Genomic DNA, 27,787 nt, shown 5'->3' on the forward strand with positions numbered 1-27,787 from the left:
TTTATTAATGCAATTGCAGACAGAAGTTGACAACGATAACATAGCATGCATGTTTCCGAGTAAGTTCTGCAACATAAAAAAGGTCCAAGTTGTTTTAATATGCTTGCAGTCAACCCCTAGTGATGTAACTGCCTACATCAACACCTTCTACTCATGAGACCAAGCCCATGTATATACAGTAATACAAACTTGCAGGAGAGAACAATAGTTCCAGTGTTTTCTAAGGGCTCAGCAGTAATTTTCCACACCCCAGGTTGCTTTATAGTGGTATGTCTGACTTGTCTCTTATCTCTTTCGCTCCCCTGCAGGGTTCTGTGTCTATTAATCTCTTTTAGCCTTGAGGCGGTTTCCCCCAGAATCCCTGTTTTGACTGCAATAACTCACACATTTCTCAGACCGTTCATAATGAGAAGCAGAGACTAGAAAAGAACTGTCGAACAATATTAAACCTTATAATGCATATATATATATATATATATATATATATATATATATAGATAGGTAATCTGTAGTCCAGGACCCTATACATGTAGTGAGGGAGTGGTCTTATAGCCCTTCCCCTTCTATTAATACAAAATAAACATAATCAATTATTATAATATATCAATCGTTTGGTGCAGCCCCTATCATAAACTAAAAATCTTGTCATATTTATTGAGGCTACCAGACATGCCTTTCATTATTTTGTCTACAACACATTTTGTTTATGTAGCCTAATAATAATTGTAACAACAAATTCCAAATGCAAGCTTCATAAGTAAATGATCAATTTCAAGCAATTTGTACATAGCAAAAGACCAGTAGGTCTATGCTAGTAATTGTTGCCTGATTCCCCATCGCTGGTGAGCTTGCAAAATAAACAGCTCATATTCTTGATGACCAAACTGCATTTTCGTTTATGGCAATCCTCTCTCACCTGTTTCTATGGCAATCCTCTCTCACCTGTTTCTATGGCAATCCTCTCTCACCTGTTTCTATGGCAATCCTCTCTCACCTGTTTCTATGGCAATCCTCTCTCACCTGTTTCTATGGCAATCCTCTCTCACCTGTTTCTATGGCAATCCTCTCTCACCTGTTTCTATGGCAATCCTCTCTCACCTGTTTCTATGGCAATCCTCTCTCACCTGTTTCTATGGCAATCCTCTCTCACCTGTTTCTATGGCAATCCTCTCTCACCTGTTTCTATGGCAATCCTCTCTCACCTGTTTCTATGGCAATCCTCTCTCACCTGTTTCTATAGCTGTACAGTGTTTCTATAGCTCAGCAGTTTTCATACTTTTTGACATGCAACCCCCAAAAAGTAGGTGTTCAAAGCTTATGCGACACAAGCACAATAGCTACAGAAATGTAGCCTGTCACAACAGCCATAAAAACAGTGGCGCATTTTCAAAAAGCACTGTGCAGAAATAAACTGTGTTTTACACCTGCATTTTGAGATGAAAGTCATTCATGTTAGCAGTCAAGTATCAACTAGGGATATTACATCACGTTGTCACTTCTCTGGAGTCCAGAACAAGCACAATCATATTGCCTGCCCATATGCAGCCGGGGGTTGTAGGATCATGTGACCTGTATGCAGGGGGGGTTGTAGGATCATGTGACCTGGTTGAAGTTGAGGTTAGTTTGAGACCAGATCAGTCCTAGCTCCGTGGGTAGAACATGGTTGAGTTGAAGTTGAGGTTAGGTTGAGACCAGATCAGTCCTAGCTCCGTGGGTAGAACATGGTTGGGTTGAAGTTGAGGTTAGGTTGAGACCAGATCAGTTCTAGCTCCGTGGGTAGAACATGGTTGGGTTGAAGTTGAGGTTAGTTTGAGACCAGATCAGTTCTAGCTCCGTGGGTAGAACATGGTTGGGTTGAAGTTGAGGTTAGGTTGAGACCAGATCAGTCCTAGCTCCGTGGGTAGAACATGGTTGGGTTGAAGTTGAGGTTAGGTTGAGACCAGATCAGTTCTAGCTCCGTGGGTAGAACATGGTTGGGTTGAAGTTGAGGTTAGGTTGAGACCAGATCAGTTCTAGCTCCGTGGGTAGAACATGGTTGGGTTGAAGTTGAGGTTAGGTTGAGACCAGATCAGTCCTAGCTCCGTGGGTAGAACATGGTTGGGTTGAAGTTGAGGTTAGGTTGAGACCAGATCAGTCCTAGCTCCGTGCGTAGAACATGGCGTACTTGGAGGTTCTGAAGCCTAGCAGGCCCCTGACAATCCACAGTAGAGTTCTGCTGTTCAATAGAAAAAACGAACAATTTCACATAATAACAGGAAGAATTCCACTCATTTTTTATTATTCTTTTTACCTTTGTTTATTTAGGCAAGTCAGTTTAGAACAAATTCTTATTTTCAATGACGGCCTAGGAACAGTGGGTTAACTGCCTGTTCAGGGGCAGAACGACAGATGTGTATCTTGTCAGCTCGGGGATTTGAACTTGGAACCTTTCGGCTGCTAGTCCAACGCTCTAACCACTGGTTGAGGTTGGGTTGGAGTGATAATGAATTACCATATTACAGTATTTCCACAAATATAGCCAGAGAAATAGAAAACGTTGGGCAGAGCAACATAGGAAATACACACTGTGAAGAGAAGCTGTGACTGCAGCTGGCAAGCTGAGACAGTGAGGGACAGGTTGAAGGTTTCTCTCATGAAATAAATCAAGTCATCTACTCTACCCAACTGCTGTTTCTACAGAAACCCCAGATGGAAATTCAAAACAGACTTTTGGACAGTGTTGAGAGGAGGAACAACGGCAAAATGAATCCACTGATTGGGAATGAGACAATCATAAGACAGAGAGGAGGTCTGGAAGCCTTGCTTTATCAATTAGGATGTTCACCAGGGAGATAGTTTCCATGTGAGGTGATGATAGAATGATGGTGATTTGTGTTCCTTCTGTTGCTAGTGCTGCCTGGTGTGTGTGTGTGTGTGTGTGTGTGTGTGTGTGTGTGTGTGTGTGTGTGTGTGTGTACCTGCAGTGGTCCTATTATGGAGTTGGTGGTGTACATGAAGAATAGTTTGTAGGTAACTCAGGACGTTAGAATGGGGTGGAAGGCATCCTTATTCTTCCTCGCTCTGTGTCCTCCACGTTCTTAAACTGGCAGAGGAGATCACATTAATACACACACACACACACACACACACACACACACACACACCTTGCTGTGGGCCACTATCTCGAGGGCGAAGGTGGACAGGTAGAGGGAGTTCATGACGAAGCTCAGCTGATTCCTCATCCAGGAAGTCCTTCAAGACCTCGTATCATCGACACTTCACGTCCGACCATACCTAGAGGTTCAGGAAGGAATTTAGTGTCACCAAACAGACTATAGGGAAAGTACCATAGAGTCTTCACGTCCGACCACACCTAGAGGTTCAGGAAGGAATTTAGTGTCACCAAACAGACTATAGGGAAAGTACCATAGAGTCTTCACATCCGACCACACCTAGAGGTTCAGGAAGGAATGTAAGTGTCACCAAACAGACTATAGGGAAAGTACCATAGAGTCTTCACGTCCGACCACACCTAGAGGTTCAGGAAGGAATTTAGTGTCACCAAACAGACTATAGGGAAAGTACCATAGAGTCTTCACGTCCGACCACACCTAGAGGTTCAGGAAGGAATGTAGTGTCACCAAACAGACTATAGGGAAAGTACCATAGAGTCTTCACGTCCGACCACACCTAGAGGTTCAGGAAGGAATTTAGTGTCACCAAACAGACTATAGGGAAAGTACCATAGAGTCTTCACGTCCGACCACACCTAGAGGTTCAGGAAGGAATGTAGTGTCACCAAACAGAGTATAGGGAAAGTACCATAGTGTCTTCACGTCCGACCATACCTAGAGGTTCAGGAAGGAATTTAGTGTCACCAAACAGACTATAGGGAAAGTACCATAGAGTCTTCACGTCCGACCATACCTAGAGGTTCAGGAAGGAATTTAGTGTCACCAAACAGACTATAGGGAAAGTACCATAGAGTCTTAAGGTCGGACCACACCTAGAGGTTCAGGAAGGAATTTAGTGTCTCCAAACAGACTATAGGGAAAGTACCATAGACTCTTCACGTCCGACCATACCTAGAGGTTCAGGAAGGAATTTAGTGTCACCAAACAGACTATAGGGAAAGTACCATAGAGTGTTCACGTCCGACCATACCTAGAGGTTCAGGAAGGAATTTAGTGTCACCAAACAGACTATAGGGAAAGTACCATAGAGTCTTCACGTCCGACCACACCTAGAGGTTCAGGAAGGAATTTAGTGTCTCCAAACAGACTATAGGGAAAGTACCATAGAGTCTTCACGTCCGACCATACCTAGAGGTTCAGGAAGGAATTTAGTGTCTCCAAACAGACTATAGGGAAAGTACCATAGAGTCTTCACGTCCGACCACACCACACCTAGAGGTTCAGGAAGGAATTTAGTGTCACCAAACAGACTATAGGGAAAGTACCATAGAGTCTTCACGTCCGACCACACCTAGAGGTTCAGGAAGGAATTTAGTGTCACCAAACAGACTATAGGGAAAGTACCATAGAGTCTTCACGTCCGACCACACCTAGAGGTTCAGGAAGGAATGTAGTGTCACCAAACAGACTATAGGGAAAGTACCATAGAGTCTTCACGTCCGACCACACCACACCTAGAGGTTCAGGAAGGAATTTAGTGTCACCAAACAGACTATAGGGAAAGTACCATAGAGTCTTCACGTCCGACCACACCTAAAGGTTCAGGAAGGAATTTAGTGTCACCAAACAGACTATAGGGAAAGTACCATAGAGTCTTCACGTCCGATCACACCTAGAGGTTCAGGAAGGAATTTAGTGTCACCAAACAGACTATAGGGAAAGTACCATAGAGTCTTCACGTCCGACCACACCACACCTAGAGGTTCAGGAAGGAATTTAGTGTCACCAAACAGACTATAGGGAAAGTACCATAGAGTCTTCACGTCCGGGAGGGCAGGAAGTAACAACAACCATACAGAGACATGAACAGAGGAACGGGAAAGGAATGTTGTGTTCACCCCCGGAATGTTCTAATTTCTGACATTTCACAATGACTTCAAGATTGAACATGGAATGCCGTAAATTACCCCACAGAGAGGCTCCTGGGAAAAATTGAAACTACAGGATTTATGCTGGACGGATAAGGCACAGGAAATCCACATTTATGCCGACAATTAAAGCTATCTATGACTCTAGAAGTCGCTCCATCACCCCCATGAAAACAGCTGATGTTCTGACTCTCCTGAAGGATTATGTCCTCGTGATAGCAGACTGTTGTTACAGTACCACATAGGGTGGTATAGAGGAGGGTGAGGAGGAGGTCGAGGAGGGTGAAGGGAGGAGGTTGAGGAGGGTGAAGGGAGGAGGATGAGGCATCACCTCTTTCTGGTTGTACTTGATGGCCAGTTTGAGTCGGCTGAGGTTCATGCGTTCCTCCATCAAGCCTCTCTTGTCCACCGTGACTTCGTTGGCCGTGTGGTTGAGGATCACCTCCAGCTCCCTGGAGTTACTTGCCTGGGCCAGGAGGTCCTTAGCAAACATCTTACACTGCTTAGCTAACTCCTCATAGTCATTCCTGGTACTATGGAGAAGAGAGGTGAGGAGAGGGGGAAGAGGAGAGGAGAGTAAAGGAGAGGGGGAAGAGGAGAGGAAAGTAAAGGAGAGGAGAGGGGGAAGAGGAGAGGAAAGTAAAGGAGAGGAGAAAGAGGAGAGGAGAGTAAATGAGAGGGAGAAGAGGAGAGGAAAGGGGGAAGAAGAAAGGAGAGGAGGAAGAGGAGAGGAGAGGGGGAAGATAAGAGAAGAGGAGAGGAGCGTAAAGGAGAGGGGGAAGAGGAGAGAAGAGGAAGCAGAGAGGGGGAGGAGGAAGAGGTGAGGGGGAAGATAAGAGAAGAGGGGGAGGAGAGGGGGAAGATGAGAGGAGGGAAGATGAGAGGAGACAGGGGAGAGGAGAGGGAAAAGGAAAGGAGAGGAGGAAGGTGAGAGGAGGGGTGAGAGGAGAGGGGTGAGAGGGGGGAGAGGAGAGGAGAGGGGGAAGAGGAGAGCAGAGAGGAAATGAGAGAAGAAGAGAGGAAAGGAGAGCAGATAAGAGGAGGAGGAAGATAAGTGTGGGTGTCAAAGAGAATGATTAAAACAGCTTAAGTGGTTAGCATTTAATTGTATTTATTTAGCCAAGGTCAAGGCTGTTTGAGAAGGTTTGAATCCTATGCAACCTGCCTACATAGTTTGAAGTACAGTACCACCATAGCTACTGTAGTAGGTCAAAGCTGTTTGCTGGAAACCCTTGGTAGAGTATGGGTGGAGTAGGCATTCTGGTGCTCATGTGAATTTCCTTTATTTTTAGACCAACAGTCTTTGTGTTCAATACCCATCCAGCCTTTCATTAAACAGTCATAGAACCGAGACCAGTCATATAGAACAGAAACCAGTCATATAGAACAGAAACCAGTCATATAGAACAGAAACCAGTCACATAGAACCGAAACCAGTCACATAGAACAGAAACCAGTCATATAGAACAGAAACCAGTCATATAGAACAGAAACCAGTCACATAGAACCGAAACCAGTCATATAGAACAGAAACCAGTCATATAGAACAGAAACCAGTCATATAGAACAGAAACCAGAACAGAAACCAGTCATATAGAACAGAAACCAGAACAGAAACCAGTCATATAGAACAGAAACCAGAACAGAAACCAGTCATATAGAACAGAAACCAGTCATATAGAACAGAAACTAGTCATATAGAACAGAAACCAGTCATATAGAACAGAAACCAGTCATATAGACAGAAACCAGTCATATAGACAGAAACCAGTCATATAGAACAGAAACCAGTCATATAGAACAGAAACCAGTCACATAGAACCGAAACCAGTCACATAGAACAGAAACCAGCCACATAGAACAGAAACCAGTCATATAGAACAGAAACCAGTCATATAGAACAGAAACCAGTCATATAGAACAGAAACCAGTCATATAGAACCGAAACCAGTCACATAGAACCGAAACCAGTCACATAGAACAGAAACCAGCCATATAGAACAGAAACCAGTCATATAGAACAGAAACCAGTCACATAGAACCGAAACCAGTCACATAGAACAGAAACCAGCCATATAGAACAGAAACCAGTCATATAGAACAGAAACCAGTCATATAGAACAGAAACCAGTCATATAGAACAGAAACCAGTCATATAGAACAGAAACCAGCCATAGACCAGCAGAAACAAAATGAACAAGCTGTTGTAGAAGGCTACGGAAGAGGGCCTTTCAGTGTCCTGATATAAGCTCTCACCTGAACTCCACCCCCAGGCTTTGAGGGTGTGTGTGTGTGTGTGTGTGTGTGTGTTTGTAGCATACCTAAACTCGATCTCCACCAGGCTGAGCCCTCCTCGGTCAGCACTCAGCTCAAAGGCCCTGAGGATGGGGCCCTCCACAGTCAGCATGAACAGAGATGGGCTGGCCAGACAGCTGTAGAGCCCTGAGGATGGGGCCTTCCACAGTCAGCATGAACAGAGATGGGCTGGCCAGGCAGCTGTAGATTTCCAGACGAAACCTGGGGGAGGGGTGAGGTAAGGAGGGAGGGGTAGGAAAGGGAGGAAGAGAGAGAAAAGGTAGTTGGGGTAAGGAGGGAGGGAGGACAGCTAGCTTCCGACCTCCTCTGGGTACATTGACTTCAATACAAAACCTAGGAGGTTCATGGTTCTCACTCCCTTCCATAGACTTACACTGTAATTATGACAACTTCCAGAGGACGTCCTCCAGCCTATCAGAGCTCTTTCAGCATGAACTGACATGTTGTCCACCCAATCAAAGGATCAGAGAATTATCTAGTACTGAAAGCATAAGCTACAGATAGCTAGCACTGCAGTGAATAAAATGTGGTGAGTAGTTTTGAACAAATTCATTTATTCCAAAATGAAGGAGAAGCAAGAGAGAAATATAGAGAGAGATTTCGAAAACATTTTCAGCAAATGCAGCTAGCTAGTTTAGCCTAGTGAAACACCCTGCTCAAACAGAGGGATGTTAGCTAGCTGGCTATAACTATCCAACACAACACTGGAACCTGGACCCGCTGGTGTAAGTGTTAAACTGCTTACTGACTGTACACTAACGTTACTGCATGATTGTAGCAGGTTTACTTAACGCGTTAGTTCTATTAGCTATGTTGACTATAACATTACTCTAGCTAAAATGGGGACAACGATTTGGTCTGTGTGTAGCAGCTTGGCTTGGAAAAGGTCTGTTCTCCTGGTCACATACAGCTGATGTGTTGTGCATTGAAGTCCTCAAGCGAAAGAACAAGGTGAGAGGAGGAGAGCGCATAGAGTCATCCGATAAGCTGTAATAGAAACAAGGCCTAGCTTATGGAGAAAAAATTGTCCTCCCTCATGTTAAACGTCACTGACTGCCACTGCCTCACACACTCATGACCACATGGCAGACACAGCCTCTTAGTGGTCCCACCACAGACTGTACTGTGGTTGGTTAGGAGTATTGACTGAAGTTATACTGTGGTTAGGAGTATTAATGAACACTTGCCTGGTTATTCCATTCTTCCCAGAAAGGCCAACTCACTTCTCTACAGAGGAAATACCCCACACAGAGAACCTCCTAGCTGGAAAAGTGTGTGTGTGTGTGTGTGTGTGTGTGTGTGTGTGTGTGTGTGTGTGTGTGTGTGTGTGTGTGTGTGTGTGTGTGTGTGTGTGTGTGTGTGTGTGTCTATAGGATCTTACCTAGAGTGTTGAAGGCTGTCCTTCTTGTTCTTGGTGTTACAGAGAGTAGAGACAGCCCATAGGTAGATATCCTACTTCAGCAACACGGCCCACAGCGTGAGGTCTGGGAGGGGATATCCTGCTTCAGCAACACAGCCCACAGCCCACAGTGTGAGGCCTGAGCGGGGAGATATCCTGCTTCAGCATCACGGCCCACCGCGTGAGGCCTGGGAGGGGATATATCCTGCTTCAGCAACACAGCCCACAGCGTGAGGCCTGGGAGAGGATATATCCTGCTTCAGCAACACGGCCCACAGTGTGAGGCCTGAGCGGGGAGATATCCTGCTTCAGCATCACGGCCCACCGCGTGAGGCCTGGGAGGGGATATATCCTGCTTCAGCAACACAGCCCACAGCGTGAGGCCTGGGAGGGGATATATCCTGCTTCAGCAACACAGCCCACAGCGTGAGGCCTGGGAGAGGATATATCCTGCTTCAGCAACACGGCCCACAGCGTGAGGCCTGGGCAGGGAGATATCCTTCAGCGACACAGCCAGGATCTCATAGTTGCCAGGATCACTGGAGCCACGTCGATGGTGGTGTAATACCCTGGGTTCTGGATACACTGCATCCGTTTCTGACAGAGAGAGAGGCACAGAGAATAGGCATGTTTTTATTGATGCAGCCTTTAAAGGTGAATGGAAACACTTTAAGAAAGTAAGTTAGCTGGCGTTTTAAATCCTGATGTTTCCCCTTTAATACGCTAAAAATATTTAGTTGTCCAATAAAGTATTTTCTGCTCTCCAACATATTTTGGACTGTTGCATTATTGATGAAAACCTGAAACATGATCAGGATAAGGACAGCAGGTCATTTGGTTGGAACAGGTAATGATCCATTTATTACCTTTATTGATTGGATAACATTATTTATTAGCAGTGTTTGACTTGGGCAGGAGCTCACCGGAGCTGAGAACCGGCACCTCAAACGTTCTACTGCTTCATCTCCTGTGCCTCTTATAAAATATTATCTCAAACGTATTGTGGAACTCCTGCACCTAAATATAAACAGTACAAGCACCCAAAATGAGTACCAGGAACCTATTTCAGTCCAGGTCAAGCACTGATAATTATCATGTCGACATTTGTCATTCTTTGTATGCGGTGTGTACTGTGTAGTATACCGGAGGACTCCCTGTAAGCCTCATTTTAATTATTTGTTTAATGTGTCAATTGATCCCGTAAGGGAAAATATGAATTCATTACTTTATATAAAGTAATAAAATGGCGGAGAAGAGAACAGACTATCAGCGATGGAGAGCTTGGAGGACCTCCTGGGGAAATGATTGAGGAGGATGTCCACAGCTACCACTAACAGCTATGGCCACTAACAGCTATGGCCACTAACAGCTATGACCACTAACAGCTATGGCCACTAACAGCTATGGCCACTAACAGCTATGGCCACTAACAGCTATGACCACTAACAGCTACCACTAACAGCTATGGCCACTAACAGCTACCACTAACAGCTATGGCCACTAACAGCTATGGCCATTAACAGCTATGGCCACTAACAGCTATGGCCACTAACAGCTATGACCACTAACAGCTATGGCCACTAACAGCTATGGCCACTAACAGCTATGGCCACTAACAGCTATGGCCACTAACAGCTATGGCCACTAACAGCTACCACTAACAGCTATGGCCACTAACAGCTATGGCCACTAACAGCTACCACTAACAGCTATGGCCACTAACAGCTATGACCACTAACAGCTATGGCCACTAACAGCTATGGCCACTAACAGCTATGGCCACTAACAGCTATGGCCACTAACAGCTATGGCCATTAACAGCTATGGCCACTAACAGCTATGGCCACTAACAGCTATGGCCACTAACAGCTATGGCCAATAACAGCTATGACCACTAACAGCTATGGCCACTAACAGCTATGGCCACTAACAGCTATGGCCACTAACAGCTATGGCCACTAACAGCTATGGCCATTAACAGCTATGGCCACTAACAGCTATGGCCAATAACAGCTATGACCACTAACAGCTATGGCCACTAACAGCTATGGCCACTAACAGCTATGGCCACTAACAGCTATGGCCACTAACAGCTATGGCCACTAACAGCTATGGCCACTAACAGCTATGGCCACTAACAGCTATGGCCAATAACAGCTATGGCCACTAACAGCTATGACCACTAACAGCTACCACTAACAGCTATGGCCACTAACAGCTACCACTAACAGCTATGACCACTAACAGCTATGGCCACTAACAGCTATGGCCACTAACAGCTATGGCCACTAACAGCTACCACTAACAGCTATGACCACTAACAGCTACCACTAACAGCTATGGCCACTAACAGCTATGGCCACTAACAGCTATGGCCACTAACAGAGCATCTGTTGCCTGGAACAAACAAGACACAGACAACGTAATCAGGGTTTTCCAGAAATGTTCAATGGGAAGTTAAGCCTGGGAAGTTTGCTTAAATGCATTAAAAAAAGTTAGCTAATAACAGTGAACCTTTTTCTGTGGGATACACATAAGGCAATTCTAGGTCCTGTGGCATATTTTGGTTGAACTATCCCCAATTCAATGGAATTGTAACCCTCTGCATGCACAGTGCATTCTTCCATCACATGTACAGCTGATTCTCAAGATCTTGCACACTAATGAGATGCTATTGAGCCCACACTACTACACTGTCTGAGCCAAGGACTACATGCATTCTGGTAAGTGACATCGTTATTATTATGCTATTAGAGTACCTTAGATGACACTGTCGCAAATCGACACCGTTATTATTATGCTATTAGAGTACCTTAGATCACACTGTCGCAAATCGACACCGTTATTATTATGCTATTTGCAACAGATGATTTACTACCGCTATCAATAACATAATGGTTCTAATTTGATTGATTGTACTGAATATAATTGATTATGGGAGGCCTAAAACTATTAAATGTATTACAACTATTAAATACACCAGTGTTCTATGTAATACATAACATGTTTAGCCAATGCCATGTCCTCTACAAAATGTTGGGATTTAAAAAATAAATATCGACCCAAAAGCCTGTAACAACTCACCTTTCTCACTGGCCATTAGGAAGAGCTTCTCGTCTAGAGTAGTGACCTCCTTGACCTCCCGCGTGTCTTTCAGGACCAGAAATGTATCCGGAGAGGACACGTCAGTGCCCTGATAAAGAGCAGCCATTTCGACTGAGGAGTAGGGAAGAACACAAGGCGACCACGACCATTTAACCATGAAAGCCCGTATGACATATACTACACAAAGACTTTTACTTTATTTCCCGCTAAAGAACGGCAGTTGTGCACAATAACATGTATTGTTTTTGCATTCGTATTGGTAACGTTTCCTCCGTTTTTACGCAGCGTCGGCGTTTGGCGCGCGTAACAGACCTTCCAGTTGTTTCCTCGTAATTTACTTTCCACATGCTATTCTTCTTCAAATGTAAAGATAATTAGCCATCTCCATCAGCGTGTATACAAGCACTGATTTCTTTATGGCTTCGCAGGATCTTAGCGCAATGTGCCTGATAGTGTTGGTACTGCGCATGCACATTAGCCACCTGCTTTCCCATCTCGCCGGCGCAGGCAGCATCCTCAGTGGTCCACAATTACATAACAAGCTTGGCTGCTATTTTTGCCATTGCTACATTTTGTTTGAGATATTCTTCAGGAAATAAAAAATATCTACATCCAACACAGAATGTAGGCTACATCAGATGATGAAGAGCTGAGAACGTTTAGGATAGGCTATTTCATAATCATATTTTAGAGAGACAAAGATATACAGTTAGTTCAAAAGGTCCCTTCTGAAGTATTTCCAAAATACAGTAATACAATCATAGTCTGCAAACATAATGCTAAATAAAATACGCAGTTAGATTTGGAAAAAAAGTGTCTCAATGTTTCAATTTGCCCATTCATAACATAAAATCTCAACGAACCTTCCTCTAATTTGTTCATATGACAGGAGTTATATGACCACATGTGTGTGTGTGTGTGTGTGTGTGCCTATACGTGATGTGTCCTGCATCTTCCTTCACAGAAATGCAATGAAATACACTGCATCTCAGTGCAAGAGGCATCACTATACTACCTGGTTGGAATCCAGGCCGTGTCACATCTGGCTGTGATTGGGAGTCCCATAGAGTGGCACACAATTGGCCCAGCGTCGACGGGTTTTGGCCGGAGTAGGCCGTCATTGTAAATAAGAATTTGTTCTTAACTGGCTTGCCTGGTTAAATAAAGGTTAAATATTTAAAAAAATATATGTATATATTAGATCAATATAATAACACTGTGTGTAGGAGCCGCCTGACTTTGAGGACATAATGTAACTACAGATAAATGTTGCTTTTAAATCACATAGGTATAAATACTGCACTGTCACGACTTCCGCCGAAATCTAGCCATCGACGATCCACCTTTCGTTTTCCATTTGTTTTGTCTTGTCTTCCCACACACCTGGTTCCAATCCCATCATTTACATGTTGTTTATTTAACCCTCGGTTTCCCCCATAGCCTTGTCCAGAATGGTTTGTTGTAGTGTTTGTGCACGTTATGTCTGGCGTGCGAAGGGTTTCCACCCCCTCTATTGTATATATTTATTGGTTTTTGTTCACTGTGATTGTATTATTAAACTGCACCGTTGTAACACGGTCTTCGCTCTCCTGCTCCTGACTTCTCTGCCGCCAGTACGCACTCATTACACTGCACCATTTAATACAAGACAGCTTTTAGGTAATGGACATGCTATTGTACCATTTAACCCAGGAAGACTAGGGATTCATGATGGTCAAATTACACGGGGCTATGATTTATGGTGCACACACATGCATCTTGGGTGTATTTCATGTAAAAGTTGTTATTTTTCTAGTCTGGGTGAACATATCTCGTGGAATAATTGTAGGCCTAGTTCTGGAGAACAAAGAATACATTTCACAATGAATCAATTCAGTTTCTTCATTTTATTTTTTCTATAAAAAAACAAACAGATGGCAATCTTTGCAAAGCAACTGCAGAACACACAGTGAGCAGTGACTATATCCAAAATCCTAGAGTAATGAAAGTAAACACTTACCATGAGGAAATCCATTAAGGAAAAGAGTAGCCTAACACTGAACTAAAATCGCCTATATATAATCTTGAGACTTCTGCAGGACTTGCTTGACTCCCAATAGAGATGATCAAACCTTCCCCTTCGTGGCTTCCATTGTTGTAATAATACATGAGTTTACACACGTGAGCAGATGATTTTCAGTCTGTTGAGCATGTGGGTTTATCGCTTCCCAGCTCTGTCAATTCCATGCTGATAGCCGTCGCATTACCGGGGATTCCAATTTGCCCGGTGAGAGAAAGGACAGGTCAGGATTGGTTGTTCACGTAGCGGGTTGACCGGCTCTCAACCGGAATTGCTTATTGCCTACCGTTAAACCGCGTCTAGAGTAACCTTTTGAGACTGCGGGCAAAACAAATGTATGTCATGGGAGCTATCGATTACTTCAATTAGAAGGAAAGACAGACATGGTAGAGAGACACATGATTTTATATTATGAATGACTGACATTGAATGTATGCTATTGTCTGTTCTCTCTGACAATAAAACAAAACACCCCCAAAAAAGATTGAAACAAAACATCTGATTTGAAAAATAGTGCCACACATACTTGATAAGAAGCAATGTAACTTTGAAACTGTTTTAAAAAAAGACCATGTATGTGCACCTGACCTTCAGTCCAGTTAGGGTGATGTCTCCCCTTTTCAGGTGTCTATCACAGCCTCCTGGTTTCCACCAATTAGGAGTGTCAGAATGCAAATTAGAGTATCATGTAGTAATCTAAACCTATCGATGTTACATTGAACTGGGTGAATGGAATATGAATGACTGTCATCCAATATGCTGTAATAGAAATAAGGACATGCTCATGAGAAAAATAAATCGGCCCTCCTCATCCTCACTGTAAGTGAAAATACTTAAAAGTACTACTTATGTAGTTTTTTGGGGGCATCTGTACTTTACTTTACTATTTATATATTTGACAACTTTTACTCCACTACATTCCTAAAGAAAAGAATGCACTTTATACTCCATACTTTTCCCCTGATAACCAAAATTACTCGTTACATTATGGATGTTTAATAGGACAGGGACATTGTCAAATTTAGGCACTAATGAAAGAGAACATCTCTGGTCATCCCTACTATCTCTGATCTGGAGGACTCACTAATGAAAGATAACATCTCTGGTCATCCCTACTATCTCTGATCTGGAGGACTCACTAATGAAAGATAACATCTCTGGTCATCCCTACTATCTCTGATCTGGAGGACTCACTAATGAAAGATAACATCTCTGGTCATCCCTACTATCTCTGATCTGGAGGACTCACTAATGAAAGAGAACATCTCTGGTCCTCCCTACTATCTCTGATCTGGAGGACTCACTAAACAGAGAACATCTCTGGTCATCCCTACTATCTCTGATCTGGAGGACTCACTAATGAAAGAGAACATCTCTGGTCATCCCTACTATCTCTGATCTGGAGGACTCACTAAACAGAGAACATCTCTGGTCATCCCTACTATCTCTGATCTGGAGGACTCACTAAACAGAGAACATCTCTGGTCATCCCTGCTGCCTCTGATCTGGTGGACCCACTAAACAGAGAACATCTCTGGTCATAACTACTGCCTCTGATCTGGTGGACTCACTAAACAGAGAACATCTCTGGTCATAACTGCTGCCTATGATCTGGTGGACTCACTAAACAGAGAACATCTCTGGTCATCCCTACTATCTCTGATCTGGAGGACTCACTAATGAAAGAGAACATCTCTGGTCATCCCTACTATCTCTGATCTGGAGGACTCACTAATGAAAGATAACATCTCTGGTCATCCCTACTATCTCTGATCTGGAGGACTCACTAATGAAAGAGAACATCTCTGGTCATCCCTACTATCTCTGATCTGGAGGACTCACTAAACAGAGAACCTCTCTGGTCATCCCTACTATCTCTGATCTGGAGGACTCACTAAACAGAGAACATCTCTGGTCCTCCCTACTATCTCTGATCTGGAGGACTCACTAAACAGAGAACATCTCTGGTCATCCCTACTATCTCTGATCTGGAGGACTCACTAAACAGAGAACATCTCTGGTCATCCCTACTATCTCTGATCTGGAGGACTCACTAAACAGAGAACATCTCTGGTCATCCCTGCTGCCTCTGATCTGGTGGACTCACTAAACAGAGAACATCTCTGGTCATAACTGCTGCCTCTGATCTGGTGGACTCACTAAACAGAGAACATCCCTGGTCATCCCTACTGCCTCTGATCTGGTGGACTCACTAAACAGAGAACATCTCTGGTCATAACTGCTGCCTGTGATCTGGTGGACTCACTAAACACAAATGCTTTGTTTGTAAATGATGTCTAAGTGTTAGAGTGTGCCCCTGTCCATCCATACATTTAAAAAACAAGATAATTGTGCAGTGTGGTTTGTTTAATATCAGGAATTTGAGATGATGTATACTTTTGAAAGTTAAGTATATTTTTGCAATTACTTTTCAGATGTTGGCAAATCAGGATACCTAGTCAGTACAACTGAATGCATCCTCTGCATTTAACCCAACACCTCTGAATCAGAGAGGTGCGGGGTGCGGCTGCCATAACCGACATCCACATCACCCAGAGAAGAGTGGGTTAACTGCCTTGCTCAGGGGCAGAACGACAGATGTGTTTCCTTGTCAGCTCAGGGATTCGACCCAGCAACCTTTCGGTACTGACCCAACTCTCTAACCACTGGGTTAACTGCAGCCTGGAGTGTCAGAGGGCACTCAGAGTGCGCTCTGGGAGTTCTTAAATTCTCAGATTGTCAATTTGTTGTCAGGTTGTCCATTCATAAATTCAGAGCGTTTCGCTCTAGGAGCGTTCAGAGCCCACACTGGACGCTTTGGTTGAGGACTGGAGTTGATCCGAGCGTTTTGACCTCACGACGGCAGTCAAGTACCCTGGCTACTTCCAGACACAAATGAGATACCTTACTCTGACTATTTTATTCGCCCTAGCAGAAGTGGTTAGGCTGTTTTCATGTTGTCTAGAGCGTTGGTGTATGTTGCTGTGTTGCTGTGCTGCTGGCAACGATTTAATTACGTTTTTTCCCCCTACGTTTACTGACACTGGCCATAATCACCAGTGGTTGCGCGTTTGTAAATTCATAATTTATTCTGCGCTCTGATACACAGACGAGAGTGCTCTGAAATCGGAGTAGATAGCCAAGTGCATTTAAAATAAATACTTTTAGACTTTTACTCAAGTAGTATTTTACTGGGTGTCTTTCACTTTTACTTGAGGTATCACCTTTTACTCAAGTGTGACAATTGGGTACATTTTCCATCACTACCTGTTTGTAACATGCATCTAATGTTTGTGTATATTTCAGACATCTGCATATTGTTTATATTGTCTATGCCAGCATTGCCTTAATTGCATGATTATTTAGGCATCAATATGTTCGTTTATAGATTGTAATTGTATGGCATGTAGTTGATGCACATGCTACCACTGCGCGTTCATAGTTCGCGCTAGTGCTATGCCATAGCGAGTTCTAGAACTTAATGGAAGTTTCAGAGACCCTTCTTGGTGCTCGAGCATGTGCAGAATAATTTACGGCCTGCTGTCGCCAGGGCAGATAAGACAAGATCTCCACCTGTCGGGGGAGAGTGGGCCATAAATCTAGCCCGTCAATAGTAATTAGTTTCTCTCTCTCTCTCTCTCTCCAAAGATATCTTTAAATACAGTACATATGTTTGTGTTGTTGTGTATATGCTGCCATGTGAATATCCTTTTCATTCGTGTTATATATTCCTATTGCTTGTGCAACTATATTAATACTGTCATATGTATCTTACCTGAGGAGAACCACAAATCCATTCCTATGTATCACAAAGATCACTATATGTGCGGTACTGACCAAGAGCCAATACAACTCTGGATGTGGGCACGTCTGACTTGTTCTATCCGGACAGCCTGTAGCGAGTCACAATCTGAACTATCAGCAGGTGAGCAGGCTAGCGGGTGAGGGCATTCACAGCCGAAAGCTCAGACGAGCTCCAGCTAGCCGTTTTTTTACAGAAACAATGTAACAGATTTGTACTAATAGTTGCATAACAGTGCGCTAAGCAAGTCTATAATTGAATGGACTGGAGCTGTGTCAAGACAACGCTCTTACACTGGCAGAGGAGAGACCAGAAGCCCTTCCATTTCTATTACAACGGCATGATTCTCGACCATTGCTGTGAGATTTTGGGTACCTTTGAGTGGTAACACAACTAAAATCGGGGGAGGCACATCCTGGGCCAATTGTGCGCCGCCCTATGGGACTCCCAATCACGGCCGGTTATGATACAGCCTGCTGCGCCACTCGGGAGCCAAAGTCCACAAAGGCTCTTACTGTATGGTAACTGATTTCACATCAGCGTCACTACAGATCGCAGTGTATTTCCTTACATTCTCAACCTTTATGTTGCCTTTGCCAGTAAGCATGTAAATAACAGAATTAGATGTTTTATTTTTATTTATTTCACCTTTATTTAACCAGGTAAGCAAGTTGAGAACAAGTTCTCATTTACAATTGCGATCTGGCCAAGATAAAGCAAATCAGTTCGACACATACAACGACACAGAGTTACACATGGAGTAAAACAAACATACAGTCAATAATACAGTAAAAAAAAAACAAGTCTATATACAATGTGAGCAAATTAGGTGAGAAGGGAGGTAAAGGCAAAAAAGGCCATGGTGGCAAAGTAAATACAATATAGCAAGTAAAACACTGGAATGGTAGTTTTGCAATGGAAGAATGTGCAAAGTAGAAATAAAAATAATGGGGTGCAAAGGAGCAAAATAAATAAATAAATTAAATACAGTTGGGAAAGAGGTAGTTGTTTGGGCTAAATTATAGGTGGGCTATGTACAGGTGCAGTAATCTGTAAGATGCTCTGACAGTTGGTGCTTAAAGATAGTGAGGGAGATAAGTGTTTCCAATTTAAGAGATTTTTGTAGTTCGTTCCAGTCATTGGCAGCAGAGAACTGGAAGGAGAGGCGGCCAAAGAAAGAATTGGTTTTGGGGGTGACTAGAGATATACCTGCTGGAGCGTGTGCTACAGGTGGGAGATGCTATGGTGACCAGCGAGCTGAGATAAGGGGGACTTTACCTAGCAGGGTCTTGTAGATGACATGGAGCCAGTGGGTTTGGCGACGAGTATGAAGCGAGGGCCAGCCAACGAGAGCGTACAGGTCGCAATGGTGGGTAGTATATGGGGCTTTGGTGACAAAACGGATTGCACTGTGATAGACTGCATCCAATTTGTTGAGTAGGGTATTGGAGGCTATTTTGTAAATGACATCGCCAAAGTCGAGGATTGGTAGGATGGTCAATTTTACAAGGGTATGTTTGGCAGCATGAGTGAAGGATGCTTTGTTGCGAAATAGGAAGCCAATTCTAGATTTAACTTTGGATTGGAGATGTTTGATATGGGTCTGGAAGGAGAGTTTACAGTCTAACCAGACACCTAAGTATTTGTAGTTGTCCACGTATTCTAAGTCAGAGCCGTCCAGAGTAGTGATGTTGGACAGGCGGGTAGGTGCAGGTAGCGATCGGTTGAAGAGCATGCATTTAGTTTTACTTGTATTTAAGAGCAATTGGAGGCCACGGAAGGAGAGTTGTATGGCATTGAAGCTTGCCTGGAGGGTTGTTAACACAGTGTCCAAAGAAGGGCCGGAAGTATACAGAATGGTGTCGTCTGCGTAGAGGTGGATCAGAGACTCACCAGCAGCAAGAGCGACCTCATTGATGTATACAGAGAAGAGAGTCGGTCCAAGAATTGAACCCTGTGGCACCCCCATAGAGACTGCCAGAGGTCCGGACAGCAGACCCTCCGATTTGACACACTGAACTCTATCAGAGAAGTAGTTGGTGAACCAGGCGAGGCAATCATTTGAGAAACCAAGGCTGTCGAGTCTGCCGATGAGGATGCGGTGGTTGACAGAGTCGAAAGCCTTGGCCAGATCAATGAATACGGCTGCACAGTAATGTTTCTTATCGATGGCGGTTAAGATATCGTTTAGGACCTTGAGCGTGGCTGAGGTGCACCCATGACCAGCTCTGAAACCAGATTGCATAGCAGAGAAGGTATGGTGAGATTCGAAATGGTCGGTAATCTGTTTGTTGACTTGGCTTTCGAAGACCTTAGAAAGGCATGGTAGGATAGATATAGGTCTGTAGCAGTTTGGGTCAAGAGTGTCCCCCCTTTGAAGAGGGGGATGACCGCAGCTGCTTTCCAATCTTTGGGAATCTCAGATGACACGAAAGAGAGGTTGAACAGGCTAGTAATAGGGGTGGCAACAATTTCGGCAGATAATTTTAGAAAGAAAGGGTCCAGATTGTCTAGCCCGGCTGATTTGTAGGGGTCCAGATTTTTCAGCTCTTTCAGAACTTCAGCTGAATGGATTTGGGAGAAGGAGAAATGGGGAAGGCTTGGGCGAGTTGCTGTTGGGGGTGCAGTGCTGTTGACCGGGGTAGGAGTTGCCAGGTGGAAAGCATGGCCAGCCGTAGAAAAATGCTTATTGAAATTCTCAATTATGGTGGATTTATCAGTGGTGACAGTGTTTCCTATCTTCAGTGCAGTGGGCAGCTGGGAGGAGGTGTTCTTATTCTCCATGGACTTTACAGTGTCCCAGAACTTTTTAGAGTTAGTGTTGCAGGAAGCAAATTTCTGCTTGAAAAAGCTAGCCTTGGCTTTTCTAACTGCCTGTGTATAACGGTTTCTAGCTTCCCTGAACAGCTGCATATCACGGGGGCTGTTCGATGCTAATGCAGAACGCCATAGGATGTTTTTGTGTTGGTTAAGGGCAGTCAGGTCTGGGGAGAACCAAGGGCTATATCTGTTCCTGGTTCTAATTTTCTTGAATGGGGCATGTTTATTTGTTAGGAAGGGATTTAAAAAAAATATCCAGGCATCCTCTACTGACGGGATGAGATCAATATCCTTCCAGGACACCCCGGCCAGGTCGATTAGAAAGGCCTGCTCGCTGAAGTGTTTCAGGGAGCGTTTTACAGTGATGAGTGGAGGTCGTTTGACCGCTGACCCATTACGGATGCAGGCAATGAGGCAGTGATCGCTGAGATCTTGGTTGAAGACAGCAGAGGTGTATTTAGAGGGGAAGTTGGTTAGGATGATATCTATGAGGGTGCCCGTGTTTAAGGCTTTGGGGGGGTACCTGGTAGGTTCATTGATAATTTGTGTGAGATTGAGGGCATCAAGTTTAGATTGTAGGATGGCTGGGGTGTTAAGCATGTTCCAGTTTAGGTCGCCTAGCAGCACGAGCTCTGAAGATAGATGGGGGGCAATCAGTTCACATATGGTGTCCAGAGCACAGCTGGGGGCAGAGGGTGGTCTATAGCAGGCGGCAACGGTGAGAGACTTGTTTTTAGAGAGGTGGATTTTTAAAAGTAGAAGTTCAAATTGTTTGGGTACAGACCTGGATAGTAGGACAGAACTCTGCAGGCTATCTTTGCAGTAGATTGCAACACCGCCCCCTTTGGCAGTTCTATCTTGTCTGAAAATGTTGTAGTTTGGAATTAAAATTTCTGAATTTTGGTGGTCTTCCTAAGCCAGGATTCAGACACAGCTAGAACATCCGGGTTGGCAGAGTGTGCTAAAGCAGTGAAAAGAACAAACTTAGGGAGGAGGCTTCTAATGTTAACATGCATGAAACCAAGGCTATTACGGTTACAGAAGTCATCAAAAGAGAGCGCCTGGGGAATAGGAGTGGAGCTAGGCACTGCAGGGCCTGGATTCACCTCTACATCGCCAGAGGAACATAGGAGGAGAAGAATAAGGGTACGGCTAAAAGCAATAAGAATTGGTCATCTAGAACATCTGGAACAGAGAGTAAAAGGAGGTTTCTGGGGGCGATAAAATAGCATCAAGGTATAATGTACAGACAAAGGTATGGTAGGATGTGAATACAGTGGAGGTAAACCTAGGTATTGAGTGATGAAGAGAGAGATATTGTCTCTAGAAACATCATTGAAACCAGGAGATGTCATTGCATATGTGGGTGGTGGAACTAATAAGTTGGATAAGGTATAGTGAGCAGGACTAGAGGCTCTACAGTGAAATAAGCCAATAAACACTAACCAGAACAGCAATGGACAAGACATATTGACATTAAGGAGAGGCATCCTTAGTCGAGTGATCAAAAGGGTCAAGGGAGTGGAGAGGTTGGTTTGGGGGTCACGGCGATTTAGACAGCTAGCCAGGACATCGGTAGCAAGCTAGCATAGGATGGAGGTCTGTTGTTAGCCACCTCTTGCGTTCCGTCAGTAGATTAGTGGAGTTCCGTGTTGTAGAGGGGATTAGTCCAAATCACACAACAACAACAAAATAAAAACAATAGATATAGTTATAGAGGCCCAAGAAGAAACATAATAATAATAAAAATAAATAAATTGTCCGATTGTCTATTCTGAGAGCAGCCGGTAAGACAGCTAACGGTTAGCAGGCCGCAGATGGGCGTTCAGGTAACGTCGCGACGGAGGAGCCAGCCGGATCTCCTTCAGGTAGATAACGTCGGCAGTCCAGTTGTGAAGGCCCGGTGGGGCTCCGCGTAGGCAGTAAAACGGGTCCGGATAGGTGACTGCAGCCCAGGAGTGATTGACGGAGCTCAGGAGTGATTGACGGAGCTGGCTAGCTCCGGAGTAATTGATGTTTGCTCCGGAATCGACGAAAGCAGATAGACACACGGATAGCAGCCAGCTAGCTGTGAGATCCGGGAGTGAATGTCCAGAGAGCAGTTGAAATCCAGGGACATGGAGAGAAAAATCGGTCCGTTATGTTCCGTTCCGAGCCGCGCTGCGCCGTACAAAACTGGCGATAGATTTTCGAGTTAAAGGATAGCTGATGACCACAAACCGTGGTTAGCTGAATACTAACGAGTTGCCAGTAAAGAAGCTAACTAGCTTCTGATTAGCTTCTGGCTAGCTCCTGGCTAGCTTCTGGCTAGCTTCTTGGAGTTTCTGGCTAGCTTCTGGCTAGCTTCTTGGAGGATTGCAGATTTGAGGTAAATAATACGTATTTATACATATCAATTGGTGAGGCAGGTTGCAGGAGAGTGTATTGAAGATGAGTTGATGGAAAATAAAAATAAAATGTATGTGAAAAAAGTTGTAAATATATATATATACACGACACGACAAGACGAGGACAAAAGACGTCTGAACTGCTATGCCATCTCGGGCAAGTGAGATGAAGATGAATTTACATGAAGAACAAAACAGTCACCGTGCAAAAACAAAAACTGATTATACTACATGTACATGTGTTCATATAAGTTACTCCGTAAACAATATGCAAAGAGGTCAACTGTACTTGGTATTGACCCCACCACTGGTGTCTGGGGTACTTGCTCATTAAGGGCCGGTTTCCGGTCACAGATTAAGCTTCTAAAATTGCCAGTGTAGTAATCCCCTACAATAGCCCATGTGTAGCCTGTAGTATGTATATTCACACTGAATAGCCCATGTGTAGCCTGTAGTATGTATATTCACACTGAATAGCCCATGTGTAGCCTGTAGTATGTATATTCACACTGAATAGCCCATGTGTAGCCTGTAGTATGTATATTCACACTGAATAGCCCATGTGTAGCCTGTAGTATGTATATTCACACTGAATAGCCCATGTGTAGCCTGTAGTATGTATATTCACACTGAATAGCCCATGTGTAGCCTGTAGTATGTATATTCACACTGAATAGCCCATGTGTAGCCTGTAGTATGTATATTCACACTGAATAGCCCATGTGTAGCCTGTAGTATGTATATTCACACTGAATAGCCCATGTGTAGCCTGTAGTATGTATATTCACACTGAATAGCCCATGTGTAGCCTGTAGTATGTATATTCACACTGAATAGACCATGTGTAGCCTGTAGTATGTATATTCACACTGAATAGACCATGTGTAGCCTGTAGTATGTATATTCACACTGAATAGCCCATGTGTAGCCTGTAGTATGTATATTCACACTGAATAGACCATGTGTAGCCTGTAGTATGTATATTCACACTGAATAGCCCATGTGTAGCCTGTAGTATGTATATTCACACTGAATAGACCATGTGTAGCCTGTAGTATGTATATTCACACTGAATAGCCCATGTGTAGCCTGTAGTATGTATATTCACACTGAATAGACCATGTGTAGCCTGTAGTATGTATATTCACACTGAATAGACCATCAACAAATTAGAATTAGGTGACACCAATAAAACAGACAAAAGAAATTGTAGGATATAACATGAGACAACATTATGTATTTGACCTTTATTGATGCGTTATTTAACTAGGCAAGTCAGTTAAAAAACAATTCTTATTTACAATGATGGCCGACCAGAAAGCAAAAGGCCTCCTGAGGGGGACGGGGTTGGGATTCAAAATAAAACATTCATTCAATACAAATATAGGACAAAACGCAAAACAGGACAAACGAGACACTAGAACTCTACATAAAGAGAGACCTAAAGACAACCACAGCAACACATGACAACACAGCATGGTAGCAACACATGACAACACAGCATGGTAGCAACACAACATCACAACACAGTATGGTATCAACACAACATAACAATAGCAATTACAGTAACATTTAGATAAAAAATATTAGCTATATTGTCGCAAGTAAGATATATAATTTATTTCTGTTAGAAATCTGGATCAGATGTAGGCCTATGTAAAGTAAAGTAAACATGCATTGACAATAACCAATCATAGGTGGCGACATCAACCGTGTATGAGCATGTAGTGTATTTTGCTTCCAAAAAGACCCAAACGTTGTCTCCCACAATGCTTTGCTTCGTACTTCAAGTTGCAGTTGTTGAGAAGCAACTGCCGAGATTTCCAGTCGACCGCAGTAGAACGTTCATGACCATTGATCACAATGTTGTTGTAAATGTCATGCAGTCGACATGTAGTCGCAATTCGGACAAGTTGTATACACTTTCAAAGGCGGTGACAGACATTGGTAAAGGTGATACGCTCGAACGCGCCCATTGTTTTCAAATGTAGGCGTCTCCAGAGCGGTGCGTTGTTGACAGACGTGCGGAAGAGCCAAGGGCGCGACTCGCTAACCCAAATATCCTATCACGCTCCAATGGCGTCTGGGGGAGGGAGGGTCTTTCTTTCTGTAGTCTCTGATTGAATCAGTCCAGTTTCAATTAGTTACATATACAAACTACGGCACATCAGGAAGAAAGAAAATATATTTGGACGATTAGACTGCCCCTCTGGATATACTAGGGGACGTTTGGCAAAAGGAACCAAGAAGAAGCCGGAGAACGTAATTACTAACGTAGGCTAGTACTTGTGTGCTGTTGTTCAGTGGACCTACAGGCTCCATCCATACTGTGGCGAATCAGTTTTTAACTGCGCATAGATGCCTACGCTGAATGTTGTCAAGGAAGGCATACATTGTTTGAATGAAGGGATACTATTTTTATTTTGATGGCAGGCCAACCGCAATAAGCACTGTAATAATACCCGCAATGGAAAAATGTTCATGGCATCGTTCTTTCATGTGAAGAGCCTTGCGCACTGCAGTAAAATCATTGCTGTGTTATCTTATTTTGGATTGCGAATTGGATTGGGATATCGAATATGTGTTACCTAACCCACTGGACACACACTAGTTGAATCAACGTTGTTTCCATGTCATTTAAATGAAATTACGTTGAACCAAGGTGTAGTACACGTTGAATTAACGTCTATGCCCAGTGAACATGATTTAACATTCGATTCGAGTACCAATTCCCACCAGAGATATTCAATAACCATATATCTTTGCCTATTGTAAATGTAATAGGTTTTCGCCCAGTGGTCAGAGCCACTCACTCCTAGGTTACAGATGAGAGGGAAACAATACCATGGACAACTGAAGTTGACAGCGCCTTGGGAGAAGGATGCTGGCTACGGGAGAAAGCTCAGAACGCACAGGAACCATACAAAGATAATAGCTCAGCCCGGCATCGTGATGAAGGTGCTACGCAGAAAGCGGATTGTGTTGTTTATAGCCTATTTCTTGCTGCTGGTGCTGACCATGCTGAACTTGGCCAATTACAAATGGACTAAAGTGCCCCAGCAGTGCAATCACCAGATGAGGAGCGCTTCCTATCAAGGCAGGTCAGACATCCGGTACCTCTACAGACCCTATCTGGCTAAGAAGAGACAGTTGGTCTATGTTCTGACCACATGGAGGTCTGGGTCCTCCTTTTTCGGGGAGCTGTTTAACCAACATCCTGAAGTGTTCTTCCTGTATGAACCCATGTGGCACATTTGGCAGAAGCTGTACCCGGGAGACGCTGTGTCTTTGCAAGGAGCAGCCAGGGACATGCTCAGCTCTTTATACCGCTGTGATCTCTCTGTGTTCCAGCTGTACAACAGCCCAGGTGGAAAGAACTTTACCTCCCTAGGACTCTTTGGGGCCTCCCTGAATAAAGTGGTGTGCTCCTACCCTCTGTGCTCCGCCTACAGGAAAGAGGTGGTGGGGATGGTGGACGACAAGGTGTGTAAAAAGTGTCCCCCTCAAAGCCTTAGACTACTGGAGGAGGAGTGCCTCAAGTACAGCACTATCGTTATTAAAGGGGTGCGTATCCTGGACGTGAACGTTCTAGCCCCCCTCATGGAGGACCCGTCGCTGGATGTGAAGGTAGTTCACCTGGTCAGGGACCCCCGGGCCGTGGCCAACTCCAGGATCAAGTCCCGACACGGGCTGATCCGGGAGAACCTGCAGGTGGTCCGCAGCAGGGACCCTAAGCTCCGCAGGATCCCCTTCGTCGACCCCAACCACAAAGCCAACAAGAAGGAGGGCTCGGACTACCACTCCATCGGAGCCATGGAGGTGATCTGTGACCGCACCTCGCGGACCCTGAGGACGGCCTTAAACCCTCCCAGTTGGCTCAAAGGGAAGTACATGGCCGTGCGCTACGAGGACCTGGTGGAGAACCCTGTGAAGATCCTGAGGAACATCTACAGCTTCGTCAACCTCACCACCAACCACGACATTGAGTCGTTTGCTCTGAACATGACAGGCGGGTCTAGTTCGTCCTCCAAGCCGTTCATAGTGTCCTCCAGGAACGCCACTCAGGCTGCCAGCGCATGGAGAACAGTGCTCAGCATCCAGCAGATCAAACAGGTGGAGGACTACTGTCATCACTCCATGGTTGTCCTGGGTTACGACAGAGTCAGGACGGCCGGGGAGGCCAAGGACCTCAGGAAGTCTTTACTGACTGTCTCCAAACTGTGACAGAAAAAACACCTTTTTTCTTCTTCTCCCTTTTCCACCAAAGACTGTACATGTTGCATCTAGTGCCGTTCAGTTAATCGTGGAAATTAAAACGCTTTGAATCAGTGTTTTTTTGAGGAAATCTACTTTTTTGGGGCACATTGGAATGTATCTTATTTGTATTTTTCAGTTAAGTTGCAGACAGTTGTATTTGACAGGACCACTACTTGTCAGTTAAGTTGCAGACAGTTGTATTTGACAGGACCACTACTTGTCAGTTTGGACAACTGGATGTTATTAACAAATCAAGAAGAACTATAAACAATGACTTGAATATTGAAACTACAACTACAGAAACAAACAGTGTATGATTCATATATATTGTTAAGAAAACACTTCAAACGTTTTATTTTGAATGTTCCTTTAACCTGAGAAAATACTTGGTTTTCCAGTATCCATACTGTCTGTAAAAGTGAGAGAAGAAATTGCAAAAAAAAGAAGTATTAATACATTAAAAAATGTAATTGTTTGAGCAGGTTATGTTACTTTGTGATTAATGGATGGACTCAGAGACAATCATTAAACTGGTCTGTTATAACTATAATGTTGCTCTAAGGAAGGTTTCAGGTTTATTAGTTATAACAGCGGGACATCC

The 27,787-nt window shown here is 44.1% G+C and overlaps 1 protein-coding gene and 1 pseudogene across 1 annotated transcript; one reads left to right on the top strand and one right to left on the bottom strand.

Annotated features, from left to right (window-relative positions):
• Nucleotides 1-4,448: 4,448 nt before the first annotated feature.
• Nucleotides 4,449-11,967, bottom strand: LOC115119542 (short transient receptor potential channel 1-like; annotated as a pseudogene).
• Nucleotides 11,968-24,719: 12,752 nt separating this feature from the next.
• LOC115119541 (carbohydrate sulfotransferase 2-like) lies at nt 24,720-27,736 on the top strand. The gene is made up of 2 exons (XM_065019266.1): nt 24,720-25,191; nt 25,714-27,736. The coding sequence occupies exon 2, from the start codon at nt 25,756-25,758 to the stop codon at nt 27,151-27,153; it is 1,398 nt and encodes a 465-aa protein (XP_064875338.1). The 5' UTR covers nt 24,720-25,191; nt 25,714-25,755; the 3' UTR covers nt 27,154-27,736.
• Nucleotides 27,737-27,787: the final 51 nt, after the last annotated feature.

Source organism: Oncorhynchus nerka, linkage group LG6 (assembly GCF_034236695.1).
Source record: "Oncorhynchus nerka isolate Pitt River linkage group LG6, Oner_Uvic_2.0, whole genome shotgun sequence".
NCBI lineage: Eukaryota > Metazoa > Chordata > Actinopteri > Salmoniformes > Salmonidae > Oncorhynchus > Oncorhynchus nerka.